Genomic DNA, 14,125 nt, shown 5'->3' with positions numbered 1-14,125 from the left:
CTACAGTAGTCCTCACTTTAGATGAGCTCACAAACATAGTTCACTGACCACTACTAAATGCTTTATAACTGCCTGAATTTACTACATTTACTCACACTTTCTAAGTGATCTTATGAACCACTGACAACTCCTAAATAACTGGTTTGTAAATAATGCAATACTTCATTTAGAAATGATAAATTGATCATTAATTAAGTATGAAAATACAATTATTAAACACATTATAGATATGCTTTTAAATCAAAAACAAAGCATTTATAGATGTATTTATAAACTGATTATTAATGGCTATTAATGTCTATAAATGAATTAACTGTTTACTAATGATTAACTAATGATTAAGAGCATGCAGTTATTATAAAGTGTTACCCAAATACCTTTTCACATCAGTGCACCGACTGTTAATAATTACCGAGCTGTTTCTGACGGGTCTGTGTGTGTGTGTGTGTGTGTGTTGTGTGTGTGTGTGTGTTTGTCCAGCCCTCTGAAGAGCTTTATATAAGACAGAAATCTGTCAGACAAACATCTCTCAGACTCGATCCAGGAGAAGCTGCTCTTCTGACTCCGGCTACAGTCCAACAGGTTAGTGTGTTTCTAATACTGAGCACTTCTGGACTCATAGTTCATTTGAACACCTGTATTCTGTAGCCAATGTTATTTTGTATTACAGACATTATAAATATACTAACTAGTAATTCATCAAATAGAGTAGAAATTGAATATTAAAGTCAGAAGAAGATATTGAATATAAAATACAGAGGATAGGAGATAGTAACCATGAATAACTGCAGTGTTATATAAAATATTGGATTAAAAAACACTTGTATGTAAAATATGTCAGAAATTTTCTATAAAGTTCCTTAGTAGACTATATAAGATATGATGTGTTTGGGGTTTGCTTTACAACCAGTCATTAATCTTCAGTTAACTATTAGCAGACTCCAATCAGACTGATTATATTGCTCATAAGAGTCTAAGTGCATCTGTGTCAAACACATCAGAAAGCTATCATACATAGTTATTTAGAATTTTCCCTAAAGAAAGAGAGAGTGATTGGGGATTACAAATATAAAATCTTGGCTATACTAGAATTGTATTTGTTATTTGTCTTATGATACTGTATACTGTAGGCAAAGCCAAAACTAATAATAACCGAAAACGGTTGGCTTACTTGCTATACTGCAAATTATTATTTATTTTTTTTACTTTTTTGCGTTCATCGCACTCACCACTGCAGAAAGTTGAGTTCACTTCAAGTTCAATGTCGGGAGAAGCCGGGCTATCATCAGACCCGCTCCAGTCCAAACTACACCAGAGTCACCGACCGCTAATCATTAACATGTATGTGCAATATATGTACACAATAAAGGATAAAACTTGATACAAATCAAATATTTATAAATGAAGACAAAAATAGCATTACATGTAATATTTACACAGTTTTACCCTTTATTGTGTGCATATATTGCAGTATATTGGAAAATATAAACACTAGTTTCTGATATATGGAAATGTATTATGTAATATTTCACATTATATTCCCATATACTTTTGTTCCGTAAGGGTTGTCTTTGGTTACACCCCTTAAGGGTCAAATACTAACAGAAACGTCTCAGACACACACACACACACACACACACACACACGTACACACGTTAATAGGCTTGTTTGAGATGCGCCTTGCCTCGCCTGTAATGTAGTCGAGGGGAGGAGTGCGCGGCAAAGACGGACAGATCTCTCTTCTCGCAGTGGATCTGACACCTGTGAGATCAAAGACGGATATCGCAGGATTCACGGGATTCACGCTCATGCACAGTGTTGCTAATAAACTGGATGTAATTTAAGATCTGTTGCTTTTATATGAAAATAATTATAATGAACAAGACACCCATTTAATTACATACCAAAGACGTGTTTATCGATCATTTTTACTTTAATTACAGACATGTTTTATATATATTTTTATATGACAACAATCAAATAACCCATAGATCACACTGTCAGAGAGTTTGGGAATACTCACACATAATGTATACACATCAAAACGACACTCGGTTACTAACGTAACCTCGGTTCTCTCTAGAGAGGGAACGAGTGTTGCGTAAGTTTAGCTTACGCTACGGGAAAACTCCTTTTCTCGAGAATACTGAAGCAAAAATTATCTTTTAATTTTTAGAATGTAAAACGCATTTGCTGCAGCAGGCAGACATAAGCGAGACAGCTCGCGCGCCTATTGGCATCTACCAATATGTATTACCTATCAGTGCATCTTGGCATGACTCCAGCGCCAATGGGAAGCCTTCCCGCGCTGTCGTCATAGCCCGCCAAAACACAGGTTGCACAAGTGATTTCAGTCGACTAGAAGCGAAACCAAAGTGCAGCACAAGCACAGCAGGCTACGCAACACTCGTTCCCTCTCTAGAGAGAACCGAGGTTACGTTAGTAACCGAGTGTCGTTCTCTTACGAGAGTACTCTCGTGTTGCGTAAGTAGCTTAGGAACCCTATGTAAAACGCCGTGCGTGCTGAATTTCAAACACTTATGTCCCAAGGGCAGTGCCCGGGGCTCATGTAAAGTGAAGCAATCACAGCGGCATAACAGGGCGGGACGACTCGTGTTATGAGATAGGTGCATTAGCATATATCTATACAGTTAAGGCAGTATGACCACCTTAAACTGCGTAGGCCACAGAACTTGCAGTATATTAACAGTCTAGTCAAACCGAGTTGGGTAGACAACGTTAATATAGCATTATCAGAATGAGAGCAGTCTGGCCTGTAATGCGGGTACTTCCAGGTTATAAAACCTTACAAATGTAGACAGCGAGGCCCAGCCTGCTGCCATACAAATGTCATGGATGGAAACCCCACTTGACCATGCCCACGACGAGGCCATGCCTCTCGTCGAGTGGGCCCTCACCCCCAAAGGGCAGTTTAGACCCTTGGATGCATACGCTGATGCGATAGGGTCTGTTTCGAGATGGCTAGCCCTTTAATGCGGCCACCGAACGAAACGAAAAGCTGCTCCGATTGCCTGAAAGTGGCAGAGCGCTCTACATAAATCCTTAATGCCCTCACCGGGCAGAGAAGGTTCACCCCTGCCTCACTATCAGACATAGGGAGGGCCGAGAGGGAGATAACTTGCACTCTGAAGGGAGTCATAAGCACTTTAGGGACATACCCGTGTCTTGGTTTGAGGATGACCTTAGAGTCATTAGGCCCAAATTCCAAGCACGTAGCGGTCAGGTCGCCCACCCGTTTTACTGAGGCTAGCGCCAGCAGAAAAGCGGTTTTAAACGATAGGTATTTTAACTCTACCGTGTGCAGTTGTTCAAACGGTTCGCCTTTCATGGCCTCGAGGACCGTGGAAAGGTCCCAAGCCGGAACCGAGGGTGGCCGAGGAGGATTCATCCTCCTAGCACCCCTGAGGAAACGAATTATGAGGTCGTTCTAAAAATAAGATTTGCAAGCTTGCAAAATGTAAAAAAAATAAAAATATCTCTGCAAACATTATGTTGTTTTTGAGATTTCCTTCTTCAGAACTGCAACATTTTTTTTACGATGTTGCACAAACAATTTTTCAGAGTTTCAAATTTGTCAGTGTTCTCCCACTGTATTAGTTTGTTTTCCAGGTTTGAAACCTTGTAAATGGTGATCTGGAAACTGGTGTGCGAATGTGTGAAAAAAAGTTTTGAAACTGAAAACTGAGGTTCGAAAGGGCGAAACTTACTACATTACATTACATTTGCACTCCTATTGCAGACTATTTTTTCAGAGCTGAGTTTACAACACCCACTTTGCGGAGATAAGCCCACACAGTTGCGAGCTTGCGACTCACGTGATTTGTGGTAGCGTTGTCACGCAGCTCTGCTCTGAAACTCAGACTGAACGAAAATGAAGCTTCGCAACTTCGCAACTTAAAAAAAAGCCTGGAGGGAGGGCCTTCTGCTCTTGGGCCAATGCTTTGCTGTCTGCTGACGCCATTTGCTGTCACCATTTACAAGGTTTCAAACCTGGAAAACAAACTAATACAGTGGGAGAACAATGACAAATTTGAAACTCTGAAAAATTGTTTGCGCAACATCGTAAAAAAAAATGTTGCAGTTCTGAAGAAGGAAATCTCAAAAACAACAATGTTTGCAGAGATATTTTTATTATTTTTACATTTTGCAAGCTTGCAAATCTTATTTTTCGATCTTGCAAAACTTTTTTTTGTACAATTTTGAGTTTTCGAACACTTAGTTTCAACCTTTCAGAACTTTATTTTCAGTTTTGAAAAATAATTCGCTTGTGAAGTGGATTTACTTATTGTAGAGTTAATGAAAGTTATCATGAGGACTGTAATGTTTAAAGCAGATGTGTTAACAAATGTTAGTAGACCGAAAAGATTTTAAAACGAGCTGTTCATTCATATATACGCAAGATCACTGTGAAAATACAGACTGGAAGTCGAAAGACAACGAGTGCAGCGCTAAAAAGGGGCGGAGCTACATAAGGTCTATAGGATGAGTCATATTTACAAAAACAAGTCTTTCTGACTTTTATTTCAGAAGCATCATACAATACTACATGCTCTTGAATAAATGATTCAAATAACAAATAGTCACTTGTCGACACCTAGTGGCGAAACAATGTAATCGATAAATGTGTTATTTTATGGTCTAAATTTCTATCAAAAGCTGATTTACTCTATGTTGATCAATATCGTAGACATCATTGTTTATATTTGAACTTTAAACTTTTATCCAAGTATTTCTATGATAATTTGAACTATTGTATCACAGAAATAATGCTACTATGAGGTTGAAAATTCTGTTTGTGTTTTGTTTTGTGAAGCTGTTATATGACGACTCTCTCCAGGTCAGCGCAAACACAGATTTGAATGTTGCGATATGATTTTGTCAAAGGTTTAATCGACTGACGAAATGGAAGAAGATCGCGTGTGTGTCTGAATCGAGATCACAGTCTTTTAAAGATGAATGGTGCAGCTCTACTGTCTTATCTCTCTCTCAGCATATGAGCAGCGCGAGGGCTCTTCAGTGCTTTCAGTCTCACGTCTCTTCCACGCGAACACTTGAAAGGGATATTATGTCACTAAACACTCATAGGTAACGACATATTTCATCCACTGCTGGAACGAAAGTGGCTAACTTCTGTCAACCGCATCTATATGCAAGGACAAAAATAAACCAATTTTATTTGAATTAATATAAATTCTGTAATAAAACAAATCGATTTTAAAATAGTAAAAAAAAAAAAGAAGAAGAAAAAGCGCGATTGCTAGGTGAATCGATTTTTTTCTCCCAGCCCTAGTGGAGATTGAATGTTTGGTTTATTCTGTGTTGCAGGTTCAGGCACGATGAGCAGCATTATTCCCAAGAGCAAAGCAAAAGGCACTGACTTCTGTGGAAGTAAAGACTGGTATTTTATAATCCGCTCTGATCTCGGCTGCTTTATGCAGTTAAAAAATTTAAATAGAGCTTCAGACATCAATATTTACAGTCTGCACCCTGCCTGCAAAGATGGAGACCACTACCTTGGCGATTGTCATAAATACTTGTACATCATCAAAGGCAATTCCTACCGCAGAGTCACCAACATGGAGAGAGACAGCGATGCTGAAGTTCACAGCCTTCATCCCAACTTCCAGGGTGGAGACCACTACTTCGCAACCACTAACTATTTTTACATCATTTTTCAAGAAAAGGGCACTTACAGAAGAACAAAAAACCTGAATCACGACTCAGAAGCTGTAGAATATGACCTGCCGCCCAACTTCAGAAACGGCCTCTATTACTGGGGCCATAGCTCACTAGGTTACGTCTCCTTCCTCAAGCCAACCTCAGAGTGGGGATACGAGTTCTACACCGGTATCGACCTCAGAAAAGATGAGTGCGTTGGTGTCTATTCTCTTCATCCTGATGTTCTTAACTTCCTTCCGGGTGGGCTGGCAGTAACTAAAGGCCCATCCTTTGGCATGTGGGAAAATATTAAAACTATAACTAATGACAGCAATACACCAGTGACATGGCAAAAGAAAATCAATAAAAAGGTTGGATACGATAAGGAGAAGATGACCGAGATCACACACAACTGGAAGATAGCCACGTCAGTCACAGCTGAAACTGGAGATCTTGCCAAGCTAATTGCGAAGGTTCAGTTCTCCTTTTCTGCAGAATATGGAGGTTCACACGTCAGCACTGAAAAAGAAACCTGGAACGAAGTGACTGAAGTGGAAGAAACACTCACATTTGAGCTGAAGCCAAACGAGTCTGTATATCTGTGGCAGTACAGACTGGGTATCGGTAAAGAACCAGTGTTGTTCTGCAAGGATTTAAAGATTGACGATGTGCCAACCCCTCCGACTGAAGTCCCGCTGCCACCCGCTCAATCATGAAACATATCAGGATGATTTAACTCCAAGAATAATCAAGTGCCACAGTTAAATACCTTAATTATATCTGCATGCATTGCTTAAAATGAGGCTGTAATTGTTTATTATAGCAAATAGATTATTTAGTTACAGATGATGTAACTACAAATTACAACATTATTCATTACGATATTATTGAAACTTTATCTTTATGATTAAAAGAAACTTACAGAATCCTACTTTAAAATCTCACACATGTAACCTAACCTCAAATCTTTCAGTATGGTGGCTAAATCAGGCTTTGGGACATTTTTACTAGAGTAAAATCGGTGCTCAGTCTATATTATTGTAGATGTAGTCTAAAGCCCTATTCGGACAGTAAGTGTTTCTCATGGGGTCGTAAGGTGTGTATGTGTGTGTGTGTGTGTCAGTGTGTGTTGGGTGGGGTTGAGGGGGAGGATTCTAGGTCGCTATAGCACCTTTATTTGACACTGACACGTACGTGCCAGCGTTGCAGGACATGTATTCTGCTTTACACAGATCCAGACCGAGACGAAAGCACAGGAATCTTCTCAGTAAATCATCTGTGAATTCACATCTGGGCTTTCTTGTCCGCGGTTCCGGATGTGCCACTGTTGACAAGCAAGCGCTGCTCTGTCTCTTGTGCTCGTGTGCTGAGGGCGAAGATTAAGATGCAGTTTAACCAATGTTTGCGTTACGCACATGACCGACCGGCGGGACCTAAAGCATAGCAAAAACGCCGACTGTAGAAAGCAAAAGTCGAATCCCGGACATTTTGGGCGATTTAGACAAATCCCGACCGGACGCATTTTTTTAGGTCTAAAAAGAGGATGTATGGTCACCCTACTGTTTTTGACAAACACCAAGGTCGTGTGTTAATTTAATTGACGTCCGAATCCACATCTCTGAGTTTATAAGAAGAGATTAATTCAAAATTCACTGTTTAATTCCTTTTTGACCACTGCAGAGCACCGTACAATAACTGTTCGTATGCATGGTAAATATCTAGCGTAGGCTATTACTGTATTACTGAAATGCTGGAAAGCATTTAACAGAACAATATTTCATCACCGCTCAAAAGATAAAGAAGAAAAGCACATAAACATTTGAAATGGTTCGTTATTATGGCAGCAATTATATAGCCTACATTAAAAAATAAACTTTGGGTTTACCTCATGTAATTTTGTATGAATTATTACTTGGCAATTGACAGAGAATCACGCAACTGACCATGTGATCAGCTCCCGGGTTCATAGGATCACAAAACTTGCTCTTCCATCATCAATAAATCGCCATCCGCATGCATGAGTTTATCCCTGAGCTGACATGCACATTTATTTTTATGGACGTCCACATGAGAAACAATAACCGTCCGGATAGGGCTATAGTGTATCTGAAGTCGACTGAAGTGTTTGATTCACAAGTCGTAAATGCGCGGCATTCTGAACTCATGCATTTGGTGTAAACATGTATCATCAAAAACATCAAAACCTTTTTGTTTTTCACATATTTCACTTTATATAATACAATTTGGATTTTGCTTTTAATATGCAAAATAAAGCTGGATACTGCTTTTAAAGTCTTGGTGTTTTCATTTTTTTTTTCTTTACCAAAGAAAACATTGTTGTGTATGACCCTGATGTAAATCTCCACTCCCAGATAGCACACACACACACACACACACACACACACACACTGTCTGAAGCACCCTACACACCGGGACGAATATCGGCGCGCGTTATTCGCCAGCGCTTTTCAACGTGTTTTTTGTGTTCACACCCAAGCGATTTTCGCTGACGATGAGCCGAGTGAACATGCAAATTCATTCCCTGACATTAGATGGCGCTTAATGTAAAACAGAAATACCCCGGTACACACATGCCTTTATTATATGATATCTATGGGTACACAAGGTGCAATACCACTCCATAACAGTTCTCTTTTATCAAGATGTTTGTAGTCGCTGTCGCGTTTGTCATATAGTTCTTTATGTTCCGACACCAACGAGACAAGCAGCTCTACATTCATATTGCCTTGCATCTTCCTCGTCTTATTTCTTCCCGGCAGTGTAGACCATAGATATCATATATAAACGCTAGATGTCTTATGGCGCAGTCACTTCCGGCATCACCGTTCGGCCATCTTGTCACAGTGAAGCTGTGAATTAAGGTGAGTGATCAGCATGCACACAAATCCTCTTATCTCGCTGAAATCTTGACGGATTTACAAACGGTTTGGTTTCTTACAAACGTTATTAACGTGGCTATAATTCCGAATGCTTGAACATGTATGTTATAAATATTAATATGTATGCAGTGTATGTATGCAGTGTCATAACTACATCTCTGACGTTTATAACAAACCAAACCGTTTGAAAATCGGTAGAAAATTGAGCAAGTTATGGTTATTTAAAAGTACATGCACCATTAACCCTCTGAGGTCTGGGGTGTTTTTGGGGTCCTTGAGATGTTCTGACATGCCCTTACATTTGTGCTTTTTTCAGTTGCTTATAAACATATTAATGGCAAAAAAAAATGTACACTCTATTTAGCACAAACAGGACTACAATAATATGTGAGCCACATGTATGTACATGTTTTCATTTTTGAGAGAATAATGTTTATGCATGGTTATTGAAAAAACTAAAAATGAAAGTTTCTGATATAAGGCCACAAAACACATACTAAATATGTGGCAATAAGACTTTTGACTAATGGATGTCATCGCCAAGAGTTTTTTATTCAAAATTATGTGAAAATCATCCTGCCTAATCATTCATATAAAACGATACATTGATTTTAGTTTTGTGAAACACTTTTAGTTTGGAAAGCCAATATGCGCATGGGGCGTAAACGATCATGCATGTTTAGTGGTTCACACCTGGTGAGACAATGCCCCTGCATACTTAATGAGCCATTCATTCAGGTGTGTCACCTATAGCTAACTTAAATATACAGGATGATCATATACAATATACAAGATGATCTTCATAAAAATGATCATTCTAGAAGAAAATTTCAGATGGCATTTAGAGGCTTTTGCATCTGAACTCTTCATATACACACACACACACACACACACACATACATACATACATATATACACTACCAAATTGGTTCACAGTTGGAAGCATCGCAATTTTTTTTTTATTTTTCCACAAATTGTGCTTGCAAATTGTATAATATCCAAGGTAAACATGTCTAGTAATTGTGCAGTTAATTCTCATACTGTATTTTCAGTTTTGGAATATTTATCCTCTCCCCAAATTTGTCACTAATAAAACACAATAAAAATTATTTAAAGAAAAAAATTATATTTACCTTTTAATAGTTTGTTTACATCTACATTTTAAATATATTTTTTTATTAAAAAGGTTACAATTACAACAACAATTCAAGTGTAATCTTACAGTATATTCTACAGTAAAAACTGTACCCAAATCTAGTCAACAAAATGTTGTCTTTCATATTTCGCCTGACTGTAACATTGTTTTATGAAATATTATGGCATATAAATGTTAATTTGCAGTTTAATACGTTGCTTATACAAATAGCCTACATTTTATTTCAACATATTTCAGTCGATTTTTACTCATCTCAGTATAGCAATACAGTTTGCTAAAACATCATCATTCATTCACACACGCGATTTAAATTTAAACTGTCTTTTTGCGAGCTGTGGTAAACAGCGCGCATCTCGCCGTTCATTCATTCATAAAGAAACCCGATTCACGTGAACTTACTAGTATTCCTCAGCTCGCTCCTCGATATACCCGCACTTCTTCCATTATTATTATTCCTCACAGCGCTGCGAAACAGTGTAAACAAGTAATGATCTGAATAAACTTGTGTGTTTTCTCGAGCTGATATGGGGGCGTTCACAGGTTTGCTTGGATTGCCTCAGCCATTTGCGTTTGAATAGCGCACGCTCTCCGTGGGCGGAGTCACATTACATTTGAATTAGCTCTAATGAGGTCGACTGGAATCGCTCTCTTTTAATACAGATTTCACAAGATGAGAATATTTGTTTTTTATATAAATTACTTCATTTAAAAGAAGAGAATTCAAGCTTCATGCCTGTGTGTCTGTATGCCTGTTTGACTGAGTATTCGCTGAGCTACAGTTCATTTTCAGGACGCGTTTCAGTATGGACTACACTGAAAGAGAGAAGGCAGAACTCGCTTCATGTTTATTTTTCTTTATTTGGCAAAAATCACAACACTTTGTTTTTATTGTGAGTATACACAAAAATAATACACATTTAACAGAATCGATTGATGTATGAAAGTCCTATGGAAAATCAAAGTCAACAGAGTATTTATGAGTTCCCTTTCGTGGTCACTCCGAGTTACGTTGGATGACAACGAATGGGGTTTCGCTTAGAAAGCCTATCACCTTCGAGTATATAAAACGAGCCAATGGCAATGAAACGCCATGGGTCTGCGGAATTTGCATAGCGTATCTCCGCCCCATGCCGGGGGTATATAAGGAAGTACGCCGGCAATATGCAGATATGTTTTCGCTTCGGAGCCGAGAGCTATTTCTTCACTCCAAAAGCCAAATCCTGAGTTATTCTTCTCATCTTCATCTTCGAGACGAGCGAACTCTCCGGTGTTGGTGTGACGGCGATTCCAGCGAGTGCACATTACCCTGCTGATCTGCTCAGTGATCTGACAGATAGTGTGTTTCTCCCTGCTCGCTTCAACATCCACAGAGTTTTTCCTCTCACAAAAAGAGCATTGCACGTGGCACGTCTTTTTAAAGATGCCTCGCCCGTGCACTTCTGGTTGCGGTCGCAATGTGTCTAATTCTGATGGGCACAATCGCTGCTTTGTGTGTTTGGGCATTGATCACGCTAAAGCAGCGCTTGTGGATGACTCATGTTCTCATTGCAGGAACATGACCATCTCCGCGCTTCGGTCGAGACTCAATGAGCTCACTCGAGCGAGAGTACCCTCATCTACACCCCGATCTACGGTCTCCCCGAGAGGCTGTACTTCGGCTGGTGGCCAGGGTGACCTGAGGGTTACGGTGTGGAACAAACTGCCGACTCGTCCACGGTCCACACCCCCCTCTCCAGGAGGCCCCGCGAATCTCGTTTGGCGCTCCAGAAGAGGATGCAATGTCGATCGCTGCATCACAAGGTGGGCGTGAGTCCTCGGGAAGTGAGGATTCGGCTGTGCTGCCACCTTCGGGTGTGCCAGCATTGCCCGAGTCTGATCCCGAGATGACGGCCATGCTTTTCCGGGCAGCCGCGGCCATTGGGCTCGAGTGGTCCCCGCCACCCGATCCAGTGCGCTCACGGCTGGATGATTGGTTTTTGGGTGCGGCCGCAGACCCCCGTCGCCGCCCAACCCCAATACCTTTTTTCCCGGATGTGCATGAGGAGGTCACGCGGTCCTGGAGGACACCATTGTCTTCCCGTGATCGTTCGTCGACCTTCTTCGCCTTTCCTCCCCTCGATAAGGCTGATGCTTGTGAGTACACTGGGGTTCCCCCGGTGGAGCGTTCTGTCGCGATGCAGCTGTGTCCGGCAAGCGCTTCATCGCGTGGCGACCCTAAGCACCCGTCCAAAGCCTGTAGATTTTCGTCCACCCTGGTGGCGAAGTCTTACAGAGCGGCGGGACAGGCAGCTGCCTCTTTGCATGCCATGGCCATCTTGCAGGTCTATCAGGCCCAGATGCTCAGGGACATGCACGAGGGTAGGACTGACCCGGGGCTCTTCGATGAGCTGCGTGCCGCCACCGACCTTGCTCTCCGAGCGACGAAGGTGACCGCACGCTCCCTGGGTCAGGTGATGTCCACAGCTGTGGTCCAGGAGAGACATCTTTGGCTGAACCTGGCTGATATGCGGGAGGCCGAGCGGACTCGTCTGCTCGACACCCCCATATCCCAGGCCGGCCTCTTCGGCGGTGCGGTCGAGGACTTCGCCCAACAGTTCTCGACCGCCCAGAAGCAGACTGAGGCTATCAAGCACATTCTGCCCCGACGGCCCACTGCTGCCTCCACCCAGCCGTCGGCACAGAATCCTCAGTCTGCTCGCCGCCGAGGGCGCCCTCTCGCGGCTCCCGCACGGCCCCAGCAGCAGCCTCCACCCGGGCCGCGTCGTGGAGGAAGCCGCAGGAAGGCGCCACAGCCCTCTCCGGCCCCGCGCCCCGCTAAACGCCAGGCTAAGCGGCGCCCCTGAGACGGGCTGCTCAGGATTGACAGTCAGTTCTTCACAGGAGATGGTAGCAGGGCCACTCCTTCCCCCGGTGGAGGGCCGGGGGAGAATCTTTTGTTCTCCACTCCTCGCTGCTCGTCCAACGACGAGCAGTACCCTAATGTGGTTAAAGAAAGAACTGATTCCCCCAATCCTGAGCACACAGAGTTCTCGGACCATAATGCGCGCCGCCCACGGGTCCCGCCACTATCGTCCCCATCTGTTACAGAGTTCTCGGATGACAGCACGCGCCGCCCACGGGCCACGCTCCTCTCATCCCCCTCTGTCGCCAGACCCCTGCCAGAGCACGCCCCCTTGGGACGCTGGTCCTCCCCTGGCCTCCTCTGGCAGGACGCGGTTAATGACCGTGCCCCCGCACAGGGCCGCTATGCCACCCTCGCCTGGGCCGGTCATTCCGCTTCGCTGCCCCACCGACGGTACGTCTGTGGTTCGTATGACCCCGCTGGTGCACTTTCTGGAAGCCTGGCTAGAGCTTCCCAGACTGTCCCGCTGGGTCGCGAGAACCATCAGGCTCGGCTACGCGATTCAGTTCGCGCGGTCTCCTCCCCGCTTCAGGGGAGTCCGCTTCACTATGGTCGGTGGCAATGCCCCTGTCATGAGAGCGGAGGTCGACACCCTACTGGTGAAGGGTGCGATCGAGATTGTCATCCTGAACTATCTCGACGACTGGCTGATCCTAGCTCACTCTCGAGACCAGGTTTGCAAACACTGGACCTTGTGCTCCGGCACCTAGCTCGTCTGGGCCTTCGGGTCAACTGGGAGAAGAGCTAACTCTGCCCCGTGCAGAGGATCTCTTTTCTCGGTATGGAGATCGACTCGGTCGCCATGTGCGCGCAGCTTACGAGCGAGCGCGCGCAGTCACTGCTGACTTGTCTTCACTAATTCGACGACAAGCGTGCGGTTCCACTGAAACTATTTCAGAGGCTCCTGGGGCATATGGCATCCGCAGCCGCAGTAACGCCGCTCGGATTGCTTCATATGAGACCGCTTCAGCTTTGGCTTCGCGATCGAGTCCCGAGGTGGGCATGGCAACACGGCACGCTCCAAGTCCCAGTGACTCCAGCCTGCCGTCAGACCTTCACCCCGTGGACGAACCTCAGTTTTCTACGGGCCGGATTGCCCTTATAACGAGTTTCCCGGCATGTTGTTGTATCAACAGATGCCTCCACCACGGGCTGGGGTGCCATGTGCAATGGACATGCTGCCGCGGGCTCCTGGACAGGACCCCAGCGCCTTTGGCATGTCAATTGCCTCGAGTTGCTGGCTGTACGTTTGGCCCTGCACCGCTTCCGTGCGTTGCTCAGGGGTCAGCACGTACTAGTCCGATCAGACAATACCGCGACAGTAGCGTACATCAACCATCAAGGTGGTCTACGCTCCCGCCGTATGTCGCAACTCGCTCGCCACCTCCTTATATGGAGTCAGAAGCATCTGAGGTCGCTTCGAGCCATTTATATCCCGGGAGACCTGAACCAGGCGGCCGACGAGCTGTCTCGGCTTCGGCCTCTCGC

General features: G+C 43.5%; 1 protein-coding gene across 1 annotated transcript; it reads left to right on the top strand.

Moving 5' to 3' along the window:
* The first annotated feature begins 533 nt into the window (after positions 1-533).
* LOC307164975 (uncharacterized protein) lies at positions 534-7,968 on the top strand. The gene is made up of 2 exons (XM_079882227.1): positions 534-582; positions 5,347-7,968. The coding sequence occupies exon 2, from the start codon at positions 5,358-5,360 to the stop codon at positions 6,393-6,395; it is 1,038 nt and encodes a 345-aa protein (XP_079738353.1). The 5' UTR covers positions 534-582; positions 5,347-5,357; the 3' UTR covers positions 6,396-7,968.
* Positions 7,969-14,125: the final 6,157 nt, after the last annotated feature.

Source organism: Squalius cephalus, assembly GCF_949319135.1.
Source record: "Squalius cephalus genome assembly, chromosome: 9".
NCBI lineage: Eukaryota > Metazoa > Chordata > Actinopteri > Cypriniformes > Leuciscidae > Squalius > Squalius cephalus.
The sequence above is the reverse complement of the archived record's forward strand: the minus strand, read 5'-3'. Positions and strand labels throughout refer to the sequence as shown.